This window comes from Eschrichtius robustus, chromosome 19, assembly GCF_028021215.1.
Source record: "Eschrichtius robustus isolate mEscRob2 chromosome 19, mEscRob2.pri, whole genome shotgun sequence".
In the NCBI taxonomy this organism is placed as follows: domain Eukaryota; kingdom Metazoa; phylum Chordata; class Mammalia; order Artiodactyla; family Eschrichtiidae; genus Eschrichtius; species Eschrichtius robustus.
In genome coordinates this window covers 63,741,086-63,758,508 of record NC_090842.1, presented here as the reverse complement: position 1 = coordinate 63,758,508, position 17,423 = coordinate 63,741,086, and the positions used below count along the sequence as shown (strand labels likewise).

The window sequence follows — 17,423 nt, the reverse complement described above, 5'->3', positions numbered from 1 at the left end:
GCGAAGAGAAGAGACAAAGCAAAAAGAGGAACGATAACAAAGGAAAATACAAAAAAAAAAAAAAAAAAAACTAGAACACACACAAAAAAATCCAGAAAAAAACCTGAAATAAAAGCCCGAGAACTGTCTTCCAAGGGGGGGTGGGAGGAGGAAGAGGAGGGGGGCGGATGAGGACGTCTGGTTCTCGCTGGGACAAGGACCGCACGCGTTCAAAGCCCCGGCGCCCGGGTCTTCCCTCTCTCGGGCCTCAGAGTTCATCCCTCAAGGGACTGGGACCCAGGCGTCCATTTCCAGGGACGGGGGGAAGATTAGGGAGGCGGGATTATATCATGGGGGTTCGTCCCTACCCCCCATCACCTCCCACCCCCTGACTCCCCACCAAGATTTTGCAGAGAGAAATGGCTTTTGTACCAGGTCATTCTTTATAATTAAACTCACAGTATCCACCCCCTCGAGCCGACCCCGCCTCCTTCCTGGGAAGGCAACGCCCCTTTCCTTCGGGGTTCCGGGTGGGTCGCCTGAGCCCGCTGGGCGGTGCGCAGGCGCAGCCGGGGCCCGCCCCCAAACGTCAGTCTTCCTCGGTCGGCTCCGCCCCCAGAGCCTCGAGCATGCGCCGTCGGACCAGGGAGCGGCGCAGGTGCAGGCGGTAATCGCCCAGCAGCAGTTCGTCGTGGCGCACGAGAGGGTGCTGGAGCCCGCGGAGGCGGAGCCCCGAGCGCAGTAGGCGCGAGCGAGTCTGGAAGTCCGTGACCGTGATGAGCCACCTGCAAGGGGGCAAGGCCAAGAGGAGAGGGGCGGGGCGGAGACGGAAGGGGAATCGCTGGCTTTGATTGTCCCAGAGTCCCTGCCTAGTCCCTGTTCGTTTACCAACTCCAGTCCCTCAACCCGTCACTACATCCCTAAACTCTCCAACCCTGCACTCTCGCCGAGGTCAATCTGTACGTCGACCCTCACCTGGGTCAGTCTAGGTCCCGTCTTCTCTCTCAGCCTGGCTCTGTCGAAGCTCCATCTTTTTAAACCGCCGCTCCAGGGCCCTATCCTCATCCAGCAACTCCAGGTCCCGCCCCTTCAGTGTGGCTTTCAGGCCCGGCCCCGCCCCCAACTAGACACTCCAGGCCCACCCGATCACTCTGGCCCCGCCCCTGCAAAGCGCCCAGTCCCGGCTACGCTCCCGCTCAGAGCTGTTTCTCATGCTCCGACCACACACCTCGGTCTTGCGCATCCCCGTCACCACCCGGGTCACTGAAAGTCCGGTTTCTCACTCCAAATCCCACCTTCTTTCCGATCTCACCTGACCCTGCCCCTTCACTGCGCCCACTCTCGCCTTAGCCCCTTCTCGGCTCTCACTCTCAGCAGGGTCTGGATCCTTATACCCACCAAGCCATTCTCCGGGCGCCCCTGGCCCCGCCCCCTCACTGCCCTCACTTCTCCGCCCCGCCCCTCACGGAGCTTACTGTTGGCTCACATCGCCTATGAGCTCCCGGCCACGCCCACTCAGAGCCTCCGCCCCGCCCCACCTCTCACCGCCCTCACTCCCCTCCCGGCTCCCCCATCGCGTTCACCGCGGTCCTGCCCCTCCCGGTCGCTCCAGGCCCTGCCCCCCGCCAAAGGCTCACCGGTCCCGGCGCCCGGCAGTCCCACAGATGACGTTCATGTTCTCAAAGCGGATGCTGCTCACACGCCCGCTCTCCATGGCCCCGGGGAACTCGGCCTCCAGCGCCTCCAGCACCTCCAGGTGGGTAAGGTCCTCTTCGGGCTGCGGAGGTCGGAGAGAGAACCTCAGTCAGTGACACCCGGAGTTCAGTCCGGGTGCGGAAGTCCCCACCCGAGACCCCACCTGCAGAGCCTGCCAGAGCGGGGAGGATAGGAATCTTTCAGGTAGAAAGGCATCTACTGCCATTCTAGGTCATTCTCCAAAAAAAAAATCAGTTCTCACCAAACCGATTTGCCAAAAGTCAATGAACAGTTGACTGAATGATTCACCAATTTGGCCAACTTTGCCGATCTACTGAAAACTTTTCCAGCAACCTGCGTTGGATGGCGAGATTTAGGCAGACCTTGAAGATTTCCGCAAGGATTTAAGCCGTAAATTTGTCCTTTTATAGTCATATTAGCATTTTAAGAACTATTCAGTTCTCAAAAAATAAGGATCGTAGGAGGATTTGACATCTTGTCAATCTGTTTTACATTCAGAAACATATATTGATCATTAATCACGCCTTCAGTCTGAGATCACCATGTCGAAGGCGATGCCATATGTCATGACACATAAAATTGCTGAGAAACCACAGTGAAATCATGAAATTGGTCACCTGCAGGAAGGCAAGCCTTGGATGTGTATGTTGGGTGTGTGTGTGTGTGTGTGTGTGTGTGTGTCTCATGTTCAAAAACACAAAGAAGAGGAGCAATAGGGTGGGCACTGGTCCCATAAACAAGAACAGCAGTCCCTGTGTTGAGGTCAAGTCACACAGATCAGCTGAGGAAACACTTCCGAGGCTTGTGCCTGGCAAGCCTTGTTTAATTCTCAAATGGGTGAGACCTTAATAGACGCCTCCTCTGAGGCAGGAATGCCCAAAGGATCCATACACCGAATAACCACGTCACTGAATTTGTCAAAAAACGGGCTTTTTGAAATGAATTTTTGCGATATCTGTAAATTTTACAGAATTTCATAATAAGTGAATTAGCGGGACTCCCTCTGTCCTCAGTGTCCCCTCCCCTCTGTCCTCAGCGTCCCCTCTCTCTGCCTCTCGGTCTCCCCTCTGGGGTCAGCAGTGATAAATTTGATGATGAACGCTTTGACAAATTCACAATCAATTTTCAGCCACTTATCCTGGTGCCAAGCCCACAGCCGATAAGCTGCAGAACCTGGATTCAAACCCCGTCCACCTCACTTCTGAGCCTGTGTCCTTCCCACCACGCCACCAGGGGCCTGGGATCATGGGGGTTGGTGGGGGGACACTCACTGAGGTCTCCATGCACAGACAGAGGGGCTGGGCGGCAGGTGGCACGGGGAACTTGCGGATGTATGGGAGCTCTCGGTCCAGCGCCTCGTATTCTGCAATGACCTGGCGCAGATACTGCTTCCTGGGAAGACAGCCAGCGGACAGGGACCTCCCAAAGTCAGGGGTCCATGCCATCGCACTCAGAGGAGCTGAGATCAGAAATCACGGGGCCAGGGACCACTCACGAGGATTTGACAGGTCTGCCCAGGCTCCGAGCCTGCGTCTCCTCTAGGGTCTCTAGGTCCACAAGAAGTGCTCCTGCGGATGGAAATCCCAGTCTCAGCTGCCTTGAACGCTCCTCGCACATCATCCCACTTAAACAGCATCACCAAATGACTGTCCGTGCCACCCCCAGGATGGCTCTTCTGCCAGTTATTAAGCTGTTGTCTCTCAGCCCCAAACTCCGACCTACACCACCCAGCTGTCCGATACCCCAGGGCTGGGACTCTACCAACCCCATTTCCACTCGGACAGTTGGGGTCCTGTTAGGCTCTGCCTAAAGGGGGTGCTAGAGGGAGACTGCAAGGCAGGAGGAAAAGGAAAGGACTTGCTCCTTTTTGCTTCCTATTCCAATCACCCCAGCCTACCTTCTTCCCTGCAGCAGCATTTGAATCCAGTTTGTGGTTTTTCCAACACTCTCAGAACTGGCCTCCTGATTGGAACTTGATTCATAACAGCTCTCAAATCTGGGCTCTTCTACACAACCCCTCCATCAACTAACTGGTCTCTTTTATGGCCAACTGCTAGTTGTCCCACATAATCCATTTCCCTTTCCTCTACAATCCTAGAGTTTTATCCAGCTGGAAACAACAGTTCCCAGCCTCCCTTGCAGCTAGGTGTGGCCACATGACCAAGTTCTCGCCAACATTGTTAGCAGAAGGGAAGGGTGCAACTTTGGAATCATTTGCTTAAGAGAAATTTTCTTGGCTTAAACTCAGTGCCCCTTCCCTTGGACTGGAATGTGCATGTAGCAATTAGCCAGCTTTATTCTTGCTAGAGATGATGGAGCGCCATGGGTCCCTGTATTCTCGTGGGGCTGAGATATCCCACCCATCCAGACCACCTTCCTCCTCTTACACGAGAGAGAAACCAACTGTTTTCTTAACGCCATTGAGTTTGAGGGTCTCTTTGTTACAGTAGCTGAAAAAAGCAGAAAGCAACCCCTGACAGCCAGGAGCTGGCCTGGCACTCCCAGAGAGACCCTGGTGCCCTCCCTTCGGACATAAGGAATTTCACAGAATACCAAGAGCAGCCAAGGTCACTCTGTGACCATGATGGACCAAGATAAAAATAAGACCCCTCTGGAGTCATGTCTCAACACAACACAACATCGACGCTGCCCAAACCACAAAACTGACCAAATATCCCCCTCTTGGCTCAGGGCTGATGCCGCTTTTTTCCCAACCAGTGTTAGTGCCATTCTGATTGCTCTCATGTCATGGACTTGCCTCTGCTTCCTGCCAGCATCCGATCCAGAGCAAAGCCTGCTTTCCTGATTCCTCCCCAAGTCACCTAACTCAGCCCAGGTGTCTAAAAACCTCTTACTCAGACATTGATGTGTTACTATCTCCCTCATTCAGTAAACTCAGTGGCGTGCTGGTAAATGTCCTCTCTCTCTCTCTCAGCATCTGCCAGTTTCCTGACCAATTTTATGCTACCCATGGTTTTCACAACCAGCTTGCAAAATTCACCACTCGGCTCTTGTGAGCTGGGACAGGCTCTCTCCAGCACAGGGCTATGCCCCAGCTATGCTCCTAGCGGTCTTTGGCTTCAGCACATCAGCACAGCTTAGCTTGTACCATAGTAAGCCCCCCTCTCTGGTCCCTGTTCTTCCACCTCCCATCTGTTTTGGCAGGGCAGCTAGGGTGATCTTTTCCTCTCAGCACCACCAGAGGCTTACAAACCGCCAGAGGCTTCCTCTTGCCTTCAGGATAAAGTTCTCCCTGTGATGGGGACTCATTCCTCAATGTGTGGTCTGGGGAGCATTTCAGGGTCCACCCCAGACCTATTGGGTGAGAGTCTGCATTTTAGCAAGATCCCCTTTGAGAAGCACCTGCCCTGCGTGTGGTCACTCTGATGACCTCTCTGATCATTTTTCTCCAGCCATGCTGGCCTCCCTTCCATCCCTCCAACATAGTAATCTCCTTCTCAAATCTGTCCACTTAACAATAATAATAACTACGTGTTTACAGCCCCCTTTAAAAAGCCAAGCACCTTTTAAAGTTTTTTCCACTGAATCTTCAAAACAGCCTTCTGAGATAGTGTAGTTTAACAAAGGATGAAACGGAGGCACAGAGAACTTAAGTGACTTGCCCAAGGTCACACAGGCCAAGTGATAGAATCAGGATAAAAATCTAGGCACTGGATCCAGAATCTGTGTTCTCAATCCCCCAGTCTGCTGCTTCTCACCCCACTATTGTCTAGACAACAGCTTCCTAACTTCTCAATATATATCTCTCTCTCCCTCTTCATTCACCCCATCAGAAGCATTTTGAAATGTAGATCTGACCACATAGCCGTCTCCATTTCCTCAAAACCCTCCCAGGACTTCTCATTGTCATTGGGATAAATTAAGACCAAGATCACACATGACCAGACCCTGCTGATGTCTTAAGCCTGATCAGACACTATCGTCCTCCTCACTTGCTGCATTCCAGAAACATTGCCCTTCTGTGACTTGAACTCTCCATGCTCCCTCCTGCCACAGGACCTTGGCACATGCTCTGACTCCACGTGGAACTCTCCTCCCCCTCACTTAGCTCATCAAGTCTCCCTAAGTGTGTGAACAGTTCCTGTCATGAACTCATGACACCATGTATTTGCTCTCATCACAGTTGCAATTTTACATTTACTTCTATGAGTCTCTAATTATAATGTGAGCAGCATGAGGTCAGGGACTTGTCTTTCGCTCTTGGCATCTAGCAAAGCGCCAGGCACCTAGTTGTAAGTATTTATTGAATAAAGACTGAAGGAATATAACCATCAAATGCAATATGTCAACTTTGGGTCTTAATTAAAACAAACCAACTGTGAAAAATAAAATTTTTAAATAATTAGGGAAATTTTAAATATGTACTAGGTACGAGACGATATTCAAGAAAAATTGTGAATTTGTTAGGTGGAATTAATGGCATGGTAGGTCTGTTTTCTAAAAATCCTTAGCAGTTAGAAACACATGCTTAAGTATTTATGGGTGAAAAGGAATTATGTCTGGGATTTTCTTTAAAACAAATTTGTCCTATAGAATGTCCCCCCAGAAAGTGTGTGTGGGGAGGTTGCTTAGATGAAACAAGATTAGCAAAATTACATTGTCTCTATTTTTGTGTATGTTTGAAATTTTCCATAATAGAAAAAAATCTTTTAAATGTCTATCACAAGTAACTTAGAAATAAAATTATATGCCCTGGAAATGTGTGTGAAATGGCTAAAAAACTGACTCTAGCAGCATCAAAGGTGTATGTTTAAAATGTGAATAAAACTGTTTCTCATGAAATGTGGCATTAGAAATAAAGATTTCTAAATTACAACTGTGATTTTAATATATTTGTTTCAAAGTATATGTGTAACTTAGTAAAGGTATAAATTTAAAAATAAATACTTATTGAATAATTGAGGAAACACGACACTTTCAAACTTCAACAGGCATCTCCAAGGCCTCCTGTGTACCTTGGAGACTGCTGCAGACCAAGAGATTAATGAGACCCCAGCCTGCCCTCCAAGAGCTTCCAGCCTGGTGGGGGAAGTGTTCACTATAAAGGGCAATACTTGCTACAGTGGACGTGTCACGAGGTGGAGAGGAAGCCCAGTCTGGGGGCAATCAGGGAAGGCTCCTTAGAGGAGGCGATGTCTACAGCAAGACTTAAGGGATAGGAGTGGGATAGGGAGGATGGGAGGGAGGCTCAAGAGGGAGGGGATATGGGGACATATGTATGCATATGGCTGATTCACTTTGATGTACAACAGAAACTAACACAGTATTGTGAAGCAATTATACTCCAATAAAGATGTATTTTTAAAAATAGTAGAAAAAAAAAAGACTTAAGGGATAAAGGAGGAGTTTGCCAAATAAAGAAATGGCAGAGAAAGGGATGTTTTATGCACAGGGACCACGGGGTGGGGGCGGGGGGTGGGTGCCAAGGTCTCTAAGCGAAAGAGAATATTCCCAGAATTCTCTTCAGGTCCAAGGCTAAGGAGTGCTTATTGCAATTGTAGGTTATTAATTATCTGTGAGATGGTGTGTTTCATGTCTGTCCTCCTTGCATGAGAACCAGCTGGGTCATTTCATTCATTACTATAGGCAAAACACTTGGGACCCATAGGCTTTCTAATGGCCTAAGCCAAAGTTTGCAACCTGACAAGCTAAAAGTGTTATTGGTTTCAAAACACCACAAAGAAAACAGCAAAACTGAAATGAACAAATATTGATCTGCAAAACGAGCCAACTGGTCAACTCAATTTCACTCATCTTTTCTGGAGCTACACATAAAGTATACTTATCAGATGGGTGCCTCAGTCTAGGTTAGAGATGATGTGGGGTGGGGCGTCTCCAAATGAAAGAGGTCTTCAAAGACACTAAAAGAGACCTGAGGACAGAGAAACTGTCTGTTTTGCCACTAGAGCATTTGCTATGCCTAGCCTAGCACCTGGCACAGAAGAGGTGCTTATAGCCGACCCCTAGGAAGGAGACCCCGTCAGCCATTCCCATCCTTCTTCCTCCATTTGAGGAGTGTCTATTCCCCACCCATGCAACCCGGTGAGGCTGACCAAGCCCCAGTATCCTCAGGGATATCCCATCCAGTGTAAACCAATGCCTTCTGACCCTTACTGTTCATCATAATTACCTGGCAAGCATTCAAAAACTGTAGTTGCTAGGCCCCACCGCGCTAGAGATTCTGGTTAATTGGGACCTGAAGTAGGATTAGGTATAGGTTTTTTAAAAACGTTTCTCCCACCTGATGCGTAGCCCCACTGACTAAAATAATCATGATAATCTCGTTCCTTTTGCCAGGGGTTGAGACAAGAGTGAGTGGATGACTTAGTGCTGGCCAATGAGATGTGAGGAGAGATTATTGGGGGTTCTTAAAGTGAAGACCTCTGGAAGTGATGCCTGAAACTGTGGCAGCCATTTTGTAACCATGAGGTATGCAAGCTGGTGTGCAAAGGGGATATATCCCAGACCAAAAAGCAGGGACATAGAAACTGGCTTCTCAGTGACATTCACTGAGCTGCTGACCCAACCAAACACAAACCCTGATCCACCTCTGGGCTTCTTTTTGAGTGAGACAAATGACTTTCCTATTTTTATACTGCATTAAGTCCAATTTTCTATTACCTGCTAGCCAAATGAATCCTCACCAAGATATTACTTGAGAAATGTTGAATGAGTGAATGAATGAATGAGCTGTGCTAAAGTAGAGTAGAAGTAGGGAACCCTGGAATATGAGCCTGTCAGCTAGCGTCAGGCCACACCGGGCCTCAAACACCAGCTTGAGGGGCTAAGACTCTACCCTGGGAGTGATGGGCAACATGGGAGAGCTGTGAGCAAGGGAGAGACAGGGTTAGTGCTGGGTGTCAGAAAGGCTCCTCTGGAGCTATGTGGGGGATGGGCTGGAGGGGAGAAACTGGAGACCAGGGAGTTAGGTGGAGAAAGGGTCCAACGGAAGAGGACAAGACCTGAGCTGGGGCTGTGGGGAAAGAGAAGTAGGGACAGGGCAGAGAGAGTAAGCAGGAAGATGGGGCTGGGACTGATGGCTGTGGAGGTAATGGGAGTGGGGGAACAAAGCCTGGGGTCTAGACTGGGTCTAGACTGGGTTAGCACCATTCAAACATGGGAAGCAGGGAGGAGGAGTGGCTTTGGGAGAAGATGCTGAGGTCAGTGTGGGAGACAAGGAGAGTGTGAGGGACCAGGGCAGGGAGTCTATGGGGGATAATGGCCTCAGAAGAGTTGTTACGGCCCCAGAGATTCATGGGAAATGTAGTTCTGGGTCCAGAACATTGGTCAGGGAACTGAAAAGCCTCATGGGAAATGTAGTTTGAGGTCTAAAGGGTACTGCTCAGGAATCTGGTAGACATAAGAATTTGGGGTAGCTCTTTCTTTGGAAGGCCAGTGACTCACTTAAGGTCACACTGAAAGCCAGGGCTGTGACACAATGCTCAGATGAAGGACCCCACCCGCCCAACCCCACACTTGGATACAAACACACAAACAGACACGGCTCAGTACCTGCCTCCCTGTGCATGCTGGGGTTGCCCATGGTGGAGGAGCAGAGGGGTTCCACCTCGTGTTGCAGCCTGAGAAAGTGGGTAGGGGTTGTCTCAGGAGGATGGGGAGAGGAGCTCTGCCTGGGCCACCCACCCCAGTTCCTTCTCCCCACTGCTGCTTCCTCTTTCTTGTCTTTGAAGCCCCGGGAAAAAAATATGGAAGGCTGAGACCACATGGAAATCCAGGTTCCCTTAACCTCTGGGACTCCCTGTGTGCCCCAATTATTTCTTTCCCACTTTCCTGCCTCCTCCTCAATGTCTCCCAGTCTCCTCGAGTTTCTTCCCCCACCCCTCTCGCACTCTCTTCCTCATCCACTCCCCATTTCTCTGCCCCACTCCCTCCCTCCCTCTCTCCCCATCTCTTTATCCTGATCTCTCCTCATCTCTCTCCCCATCTCTCCTCCACTCTTTCCCTTGATTTCTCTGCCCTCTTTCTCCCCACATCTCTCCCCTTCCCTTGTTCCATCTCCCCAGTCTCCTCCATCAGTTTCCCCAACATCTCCCCAGCCCCCTGTCCCTCTCTCTCTTCACAGTTTTCTGCCTCTCTCTAACCCTATCACCCCCTCTCTGCCTCCCTACCTCTCTCCCCATCTCTCCCATTCTCCTTTTGCCCTCTCTCCCCATCCCTCTTCTCTCATGGCTGCCTCTGCTGGGCTCCTTGCCTTCCCTCCCTCTGTCATCCCTTTTCTGTTCCCACTTGCCCTCCACTCATCCCTGTTTCACACAAGAACTGGTTAGGTACAGGTGAGATTCAAACAGAAACTGGGTTCTATATGGAGGAGGGAAAGGTGAGCAGGGGGCCTGGTTGCCATGGTACCTCCAGTGGATGGGGGAGGGGCTGGGGGCTCCTGACCCCAAGGGAAGGAGTGAAGGAGTTTAGCCACAGAGGTGCCCACTGGGCATCCCTTCTTTGTGTCTGCAGAGCTCTCAGCAGGAACCATGGGAGAGGAGCGCAGACTTTTTCAGTTATTTTGTCTATCTCCCCAGTCTGTCTCTGTTACCTGTATCTCTAGTCTTCTCTCGAATTCATCTGGTCTCTGCCTTAACTGTCAGTTATTCCTGCTTGATAAACATTGATTCTCTGCTTGTTAGGCAGTAGCACCTTGATTTTCTGAGTCATTTGTCCAGGGATGAGCTTAAAAATCAACGTAGGATACAGATTTAACCCTTGGACTTTTGCCGGACCTGTTACAAAAGAGGATCTTTCTTTTTCCAATGAGGTTGCCAGGCTGGTCGGAGCCTAGGTTGGAGCTGCTGGGGACCATCACATCGCCACATGGGGAGAGAGCCTGCCTGAAAGCAAAGACAACACGAGGAAAGCAGAAACCAAAGATGCAGACAGATTCCTGAGGATGATTGAAGACACCTAGATCTAGCTGTCCCTCAAGCCCTCATCCACCCAATTAATTCCCTCTTATGCTCAGGTTATTTGCGTTTCTGTCATCGGCAATTACAACAGTCCAGACTTAAATGGACTAATTTCCAGACCCAGTTCCTCTGTGGCCCTGACTCCCTGTTGGCATCCTTATGTCTTTTTCTCTCCCAACAGGCTGTCCTTCACTTCCAGTTGCCAAGTCCATCCCCATAGGACAGGAGACATCTTTCATTCTCATGACCACAGGCACACCTAGCCCCCACAGCCCATCAGTCTCCAAACTCTATCCCTTCTGCCTCCTGACTCTGCTATTTCTTCTCTTCATTCCCACAGCCCCACACCCACTCAGGTTTCAAGGTCTTCTCCTTCCTGGACCTTCGCCCCAGCCTCCTTGCCCTCACATCCTCCAGTCTCTCCCCCCTCATTCCCCTCCCACAAGGTTTCAGAGGGGTCTTTCTGCACTTGGAGATGACCCTGCCCCTCCCCTGCTCTCAGCCCTCCCATGGCTCCGAGCTGCATGATCTGGTCCCAGCTTCCTCTCTCACCTCATACCTTCAAACATTCTTCAGTCACCTTTTATTAATTACTTTATTTAATTAATCCCTCCCACCCCTCACTCCTGTCTCCACTCTCCACATGCTGCCTTCTGCCCTTTTCCTGGTGCCCAAACGCCCTCATCCTTTCATAAGAAGCTCAAGTGCCCCCTCCTCCAGGAAGCCTTCTCTGACTCCTCCTCCTACCAGTTGTGTTTTCTGTCTCCATCCTCTGCATGTTCTTTATCTGCTCTTTTTTTTTTTTTTTTTCAGATCTCTGAACAATGTGCACTCTGCCTGTCTTGCTCAGGAATTTGGGACTGTGTCTGCCTCCCCCTCCAGACCAAGGGCCCCTGACTCATCTCTGGCTCTCCAGCATCAGGGAAGTGCGGAACATGTATGTTGAATGAATAAACAAGTGACGATTTCCCTCTATCGCTGTGACTCACACTCAGTACCCCCTAAGCCCACTGCCCTGTGTCTCTTGGTCTGCATGAGGTAACATAGGATGAAGAAGAGAATATGGACTCTGTAGTCAAACAGGCTAGCATCAAACGCCATGCCCAGGCTGTGCAAACTTGGGCAAATGTCTTTCCCTCTCTGAGCCTTGGTTTCCTCATCTCTTACCAATAATGCTGCCTTGAAGGGCTAATGGTGCTTAAATAAAGCACGATACAACAAGCCCCCTCATGTGAGCCAGGCACACAGGAGGCACTCAGTTGAAGGTTGCTCCCTTTCCAGAGTTCTTTACCTCTGTAACCAGCTTTAGCTGCCTCTTCTGGATCTCTCTCTTCTTCCTTCTTTGGGTGTCTTTGTCTTTCTCTCTCTCTCTGCATCTGTATGTGTGTGTGTGTGTGTGTATGTGTGTGTGTGCGTCTGGCTCTCTCTCTCTCTTTTTCCCTCTGGTGTCTGGGTCCCTTAAGTTCCCATCTCTCTGTGTCTCCATTATTTTTCTTCCTCTCTCTACTTGTCTCTGGAACCCTTCCTCATCTCTCTGTGTGTCTGAATTTGAATTTTTACATCACGTGCCTCTGACTTTCTTTGTCTCTCATTCTCTGTGTCTCTATACCTTTCTGCATGTCTCTATCTGTCCGTGTGTGTGTGTCTCTCTCTCTGTGTCCATCACTTTATTTTGCCATCTCTCTGTTTCTCTCTCTACCTCCTTCCCGGTCTTTCTGCCTTAGCCCCACCTGCCTCCCTCTGCCACTCACCCCAACTCTCTTGGGCCATCCCTGTCCCACTCCCTGGCCTGGCAGGCAGCCCGGGACACAAATCCCTGAATCAGCATTTTCCTTCTATTCCAGAAATTATGTCAGCGCCGCAGTTGGGGGCGGGGGGGCTGGCTGTAGCTCTGGTTAGAGGGTTTGCCTTCCTTCATCCTCAACCACACAGGCCATGGCCAGCTTGGTCTACCTCTGTTCTTGGTGTTTGTTCTCCCAGGGTAGCACCAGGAGAAGAGGTGAATCTGTGTTTACACACAACGTGCATGTCTCTGGGTGTGTGTCTGCGTTTGTTTGCAGGCACATTTGTGTGTGAATCTGTAGGTACTTTGCAAACTCATCCGTTCACTCCTGCATGGATGCATGCATGCATCCATCCAACGATCCACTCATCCACTCATTCAGCTATCCATCCATCCACCCATCCAACTCATACATACATACATACATACACTTCTCTAGTTATCCATCCACTTGTTCATTCATTCAACCAACCAATATTAATTGAGTGCCTACTGTGTGCCAGGCACCATATCAGGCAGCGGGGACACAGCAGTAAACAAAAGTGCTACCCCCCATGGAGCTTATGTGCTCATCAGTCCTCCTCCATGTGCCAAACTCGCTCCTACCCCAGGCTTTGCATGGACTGTCCCCTCTCCCTGGAGCAGTCCTCTCCCCTCCCCCATCTTCACCTCGCTTATGCCAACTCAAATGTCACTTGCTCAGAGAAGCCTTCCATTGACCTCCTTCTCAGACACACAGCGCCCTGGACTTTCCTTCCTAACATTGATACCCATATGGAGTTATTTAATGACCACCTGTCTCCACCACTAGACCATGAGTCCTCCCAAGGCTGGGATTTTTGTCTGCTTTGTTCCCAGCCAAATCCTTGGTGCCTAGAACAGTGCCTGGCAGTCAGTAGATGCTCAGTAAGTATCTATCAAATTGGGTGCGTGGATTGAATGGAACGAATGTCTCTGTCTCCTGGTTCCCTGTCCAGTGCTCTGCGCTCTTCTACACCCCTGGTGGTGATGACAGGCAAGGTCCTTAAACTTCCTATATGCAAACAATGTAGGCTGAACGCAAGGAGTCTAGAGCCGGACCACATGGCTTTGAATCTCAACTCTGACACCTCCCAGCTGTGTGACCTTGGGCAGGGCACTTCCCCTCTCTGAGCCTTAATTTCCTCACTTGTAAAATGCAGTGAAGGAGTCCATGAGCAAATGCATGTAATTACTAATTATGACAACAGTAAACATTAACCATTTTCTCTAAGCATCTCTGGTGAATTTAATTCAATCCTCGAAATAACTTAATGAGGTGGGTTTTAAAAAAGATTACCCTCCCAATAAAAAAAAATTAGAAAAAAAGAAGATTACCCTCTTTTACAGATGGGGAAACTGAGGCACCAAGAATGTAAGTTATTCACCCAAGGCCACAAATGATGAAAGAGCTGGGATTTGAACTCAGGTACCCCACTTCCAAAGTCACACACACAACCAATGCACTACAGCTATTCCTTGATACCCAAGTGCCTCTTTGGGAACATGTCATGGGAGTCTGACAAGCCCATCTGTGTGCACATCTCTGAAAGTGTGCATTGCTGCATACTCCTTCTGTGTGTCTCTCCCTGTGGAACACAGCTGCCTGTGGACCCTGGGCGGAGGTCTGGCTGTGAGAGTGGTATTTGGGGTGCCTGCACTTGTGTGCACATATCTGTGGGTGCACCACCCCCCCATGCAAGCTTCCCTGGGTGCAAATGTAGGTCCATCCGGGAGAATACAAGAAGCACTGAGGATAGGATTCGGAGTGAACCCGGAAGGCATTTCTGGGGCATTCAGAAATATGATGGTGACTGCAACATGTATACATAGGCATGAGTTGGGCGGATTATCTAATTAAAGGGAGGGCCTAGGGGACTTGTCTTAAAGTATTTGCAGAAGAAGCAGCAATTTTTTACTTGGAGATTATATTTATATGGGTGTCACTGAGAGGCAGGGGGCAGCACTGAGGAAGACTGGGGGTGGTGAGGGGGCTCCAAGTCACCTCTACGGGCTGCCACTGAGACCAGGTAGCTCTGGATCTTCTTCAAGGGATTTAACCTCTGTGGGCCTCAGTTGTCTCTTCTGTGAAATGGGAATAACATAACTGCCCCCATCTCAGAGGGCCAGAGTGAAGATTAACTCAGAGAATGCCTTCAAAGCACTTAGCGCAGTGCCCAGATCACAGTGGCAATTGTCATTCACTGCTATTACTATACCGGTAAAGGTATACTTGCTGCTTTTAAAAAATACTCATTAAGCACCTACTTGGTGTCAATGTTCTCCCTCTATATTGACTGGTTTTTCAAATCTCTGGGTCCCTTAGGAAACAGGTTTATTGTCTATATTTTGTTGATGAGGAAACGAACTCATAGCAAAGAGTGCAAGGTCACAGAGGCAGTGGCTGGCGCTCAGTAGATGCTCAGCAAGTATCTGAGAATCTACTCAGGAGCCGGCCCAGGAAGGACTGAAATCCAGGTCCTTGTTTCTACCTCCACATCGGGCTGAGACTCAGGACCGCTGATTCTGAGGCTCTGCCTCCCCCCCCCCCCCCCCCCGCCCACCACCATCCCTCAGAGTTCCTCGGCTGGGAGGACTGGAAGTCCTGGGTCCTGCGGAGAAGGGGGCTGGGGAGTCGGGACTCCTGGGTCCCCAAGGGAGGAGGGAGCAGGAGGGGTGGATTCCTGGATCTGAGAATGGAGGGAGTTGGCAGCTCAGTACCCTGGGTCCTGGGGGAAGAGATGAGTGGGGTCCCGGACTTCTCTGAGAGAGGAGGGGCTGAGGTCCAGGACCCTTGGATCCTGGGGGAGCAGAGGGTCATGATCTCAGATCTCTGCATCCTCGTCTGTGGAAGAGCGCTGCGTCTCAGACGCCTCGGTCTCGGGAAATCTCCCTTCTTCCTCGCTGCGGCCGCGCTATTTGGGCTTTGAAGCCTCAGGTTCCGAGGGGAAGAAGGAGGGGGTGCAGGGGGAGGAGCCGCGGACCTGCGACAGGGGCGGGGGGAGGAGCCGAGCTGGCACCTCGGCCGGCGCGCGGGGCTGCGGCGGCGGCGGCGGCGGCGGCGGCGGCGGCGGCGGCGGCGGCGGCGGCGGCGGCAGCTCCGGGTGAGTCTGCTCCTCCCCCTCCCCCTGCCACAGCCCCCGCCCCAGCCCCATCCCGGGGGGCGGCCACGGCGCGTGGGGGCGGGGGTCGGTGCAGAGGTGCGCGGATCTCCCGCCCGGGAGTGGGAGTGCTGCAGCGTTTGCTGGTCGCCCCGGGGGAGGGGGCACGTGGCCCTGGAAGGGGGGTGTCCCGAAACACCTGGGTGTACCCCAACCTCGCCCACCGATCCCCCGAGCGTGGGGATGGTTTACCCACTCCATGGCCCCTAAGGACTTAGGACTCCGCGGCTTCTCGAGGTCCCAGACATTATTCCTCTCCCCTGCAGCGCCTTGGGACCCCGGCATCTCATAACCCCCCCACCTCCAAAAAAATTCCCATCTTCTCCGCAGCCGGGAGAGGTATTAAGGACTTCAATTCCCATCAGTCCCTGCAGAGCCTGGTCTATGAAGCCGCAGCAACGCGAGCGCAAGGCCTGCAGGGAATTGTAGTCTTTAAGGCCCCCCCCCACCTCCCCGGAGCTGGGGACCCGGAGGTGGGAAGGGGTGGCTGGACTTCTCGGGGGTCGCCTGGGGTCGAGCGTCTGGCCCGAGTAGGACAAGATGTGAGTCTCCGACTGAGCTTTTTCTCACGACCACGACCCCCAGATCCAGCACCCCCTCCCACCACCTGGCTCGTAGGGACAGGCCCGCAGCCCCCATGGGCTACCGCCAGCCGCCGCCTCGGCTGCCATCCAGGACACAGCAGGGATAAGCGCAGGTGAGTCTGATATGCCTGTCTCGGAGTCCTGGCCTTCTGCAGCACCCCAGGACACCTATCCCTCTGTGAGCCCTATCTGTCTGTCCTTAATTTCCCCAGCGCCCTCCTTCCAGCCCATCTCTGATGTCTAGTTCCAAACCATGTGTCGCTAATTCCCCTTCTCCCCACAGCCACCTATTTCTCCTGGTCCCCTCTCTTTTATGCTCCCCCCTACCAATCCAACCTTCCTTCTGCACCCATGTCTGTCTGCCCGGTCCTTCTCTGTATCCTTTTGTCCATCTGTGATCTCTGGCCATGATTTTTCTGTCCTTTATTTCTGCACCCCATCCATCCTCTTGTCCGCTGCTTGTCTCTCAAAGATATTTCTGTCCATGCTCTTTCCTGGCACTTATCACTGCCCCTCTGTCCACCCATCTCTCACACTCCCATGAATTACACACCAGCTTATTCTTTATGGTTTGTCCATCCCACGTCTCAATCCTTAACTTTCCCTCTGTCTGTTCATCCGTCCCTCTCTTCTGGGCCCCAGTCTGCCCTTCCCATTATCTCTGTCTCCCCTCCCCTTATCTCTCCCTCTCTCAACTTGGTCCTTATCTCTGCATCTTTCATCTCCATCCCTCCCCAGCCAGCACCACACATAACCATCTCTTATCTTTCTACCCCTATCCATCTCTCTCTCACCCCCCCTCTCTCCCTGTCTACACCTTCCTGTTCCCTGGACCTACCAAGCCCTTTCCCACCCTGGGCCATGGCTCACGCTGTTCCTGCTGCTTTGAATGCTTTTCCTCACTCCAGCCCCACTGCCCCCTGCCCATGGCTGGCTCCATCTCATCCTTCAGATTTCAGAGAGCTCCCCCAACTGCCCACCTCCAGGTGCCCTTGTGACACATCCTCCAACTATTTCTTTTAGAGCACTTCTCACAGTCTGAGGGCTATGTGTTTATGTGTGCCTGTTTGTTTATGTGTGTTTGTTGATTTGTTTACTCCTTGTCTCCTCTCATTGCATTGTGACACCAGGAAGCTGGAGACCGTGTGGGGTTTGTTCCCTGCTGGATCTGCAGCAGCTGGCACAGTGCCTCTCATGTAGCTGGTGCTCAGTGAATATTTGTTGAATGCACGAATGAGAAATG

General features: G+C 51.3%; 1 protein-coding gene across 1 annotated transcript; it reads right to left on the bottom strand.

Moving 5' to 3' along the window:
• Positions 1 to 568: 568 nt before the first annotated feature.
• C19H19orf81 (chromosome 19 C19orf81 homolog) lies at positions 569 to 10,531 on the bottom strand. Its single transcript, XM_068527161.1, has 6 exons — positions 10,452 to 10,531; positions 9,229 to 9,296; positions 3,191 to 3,263; positions 2,967 to 3,087; positions 1,617 to 1,756; positions 569 to 764 (listed from the first exon to the last, which is right to left on the bottom strand). The coding sequence occupies exons 1-6, from the start codon at positions 10,529 to 10,531 to the stop codon at positions 569 to 571; spliced, it is 678 nt and encodes a 225-aa protein (XP_068383262.1).
• Positions 10,532 to 17,423: the final 6,892 nt, after the last annotated feature.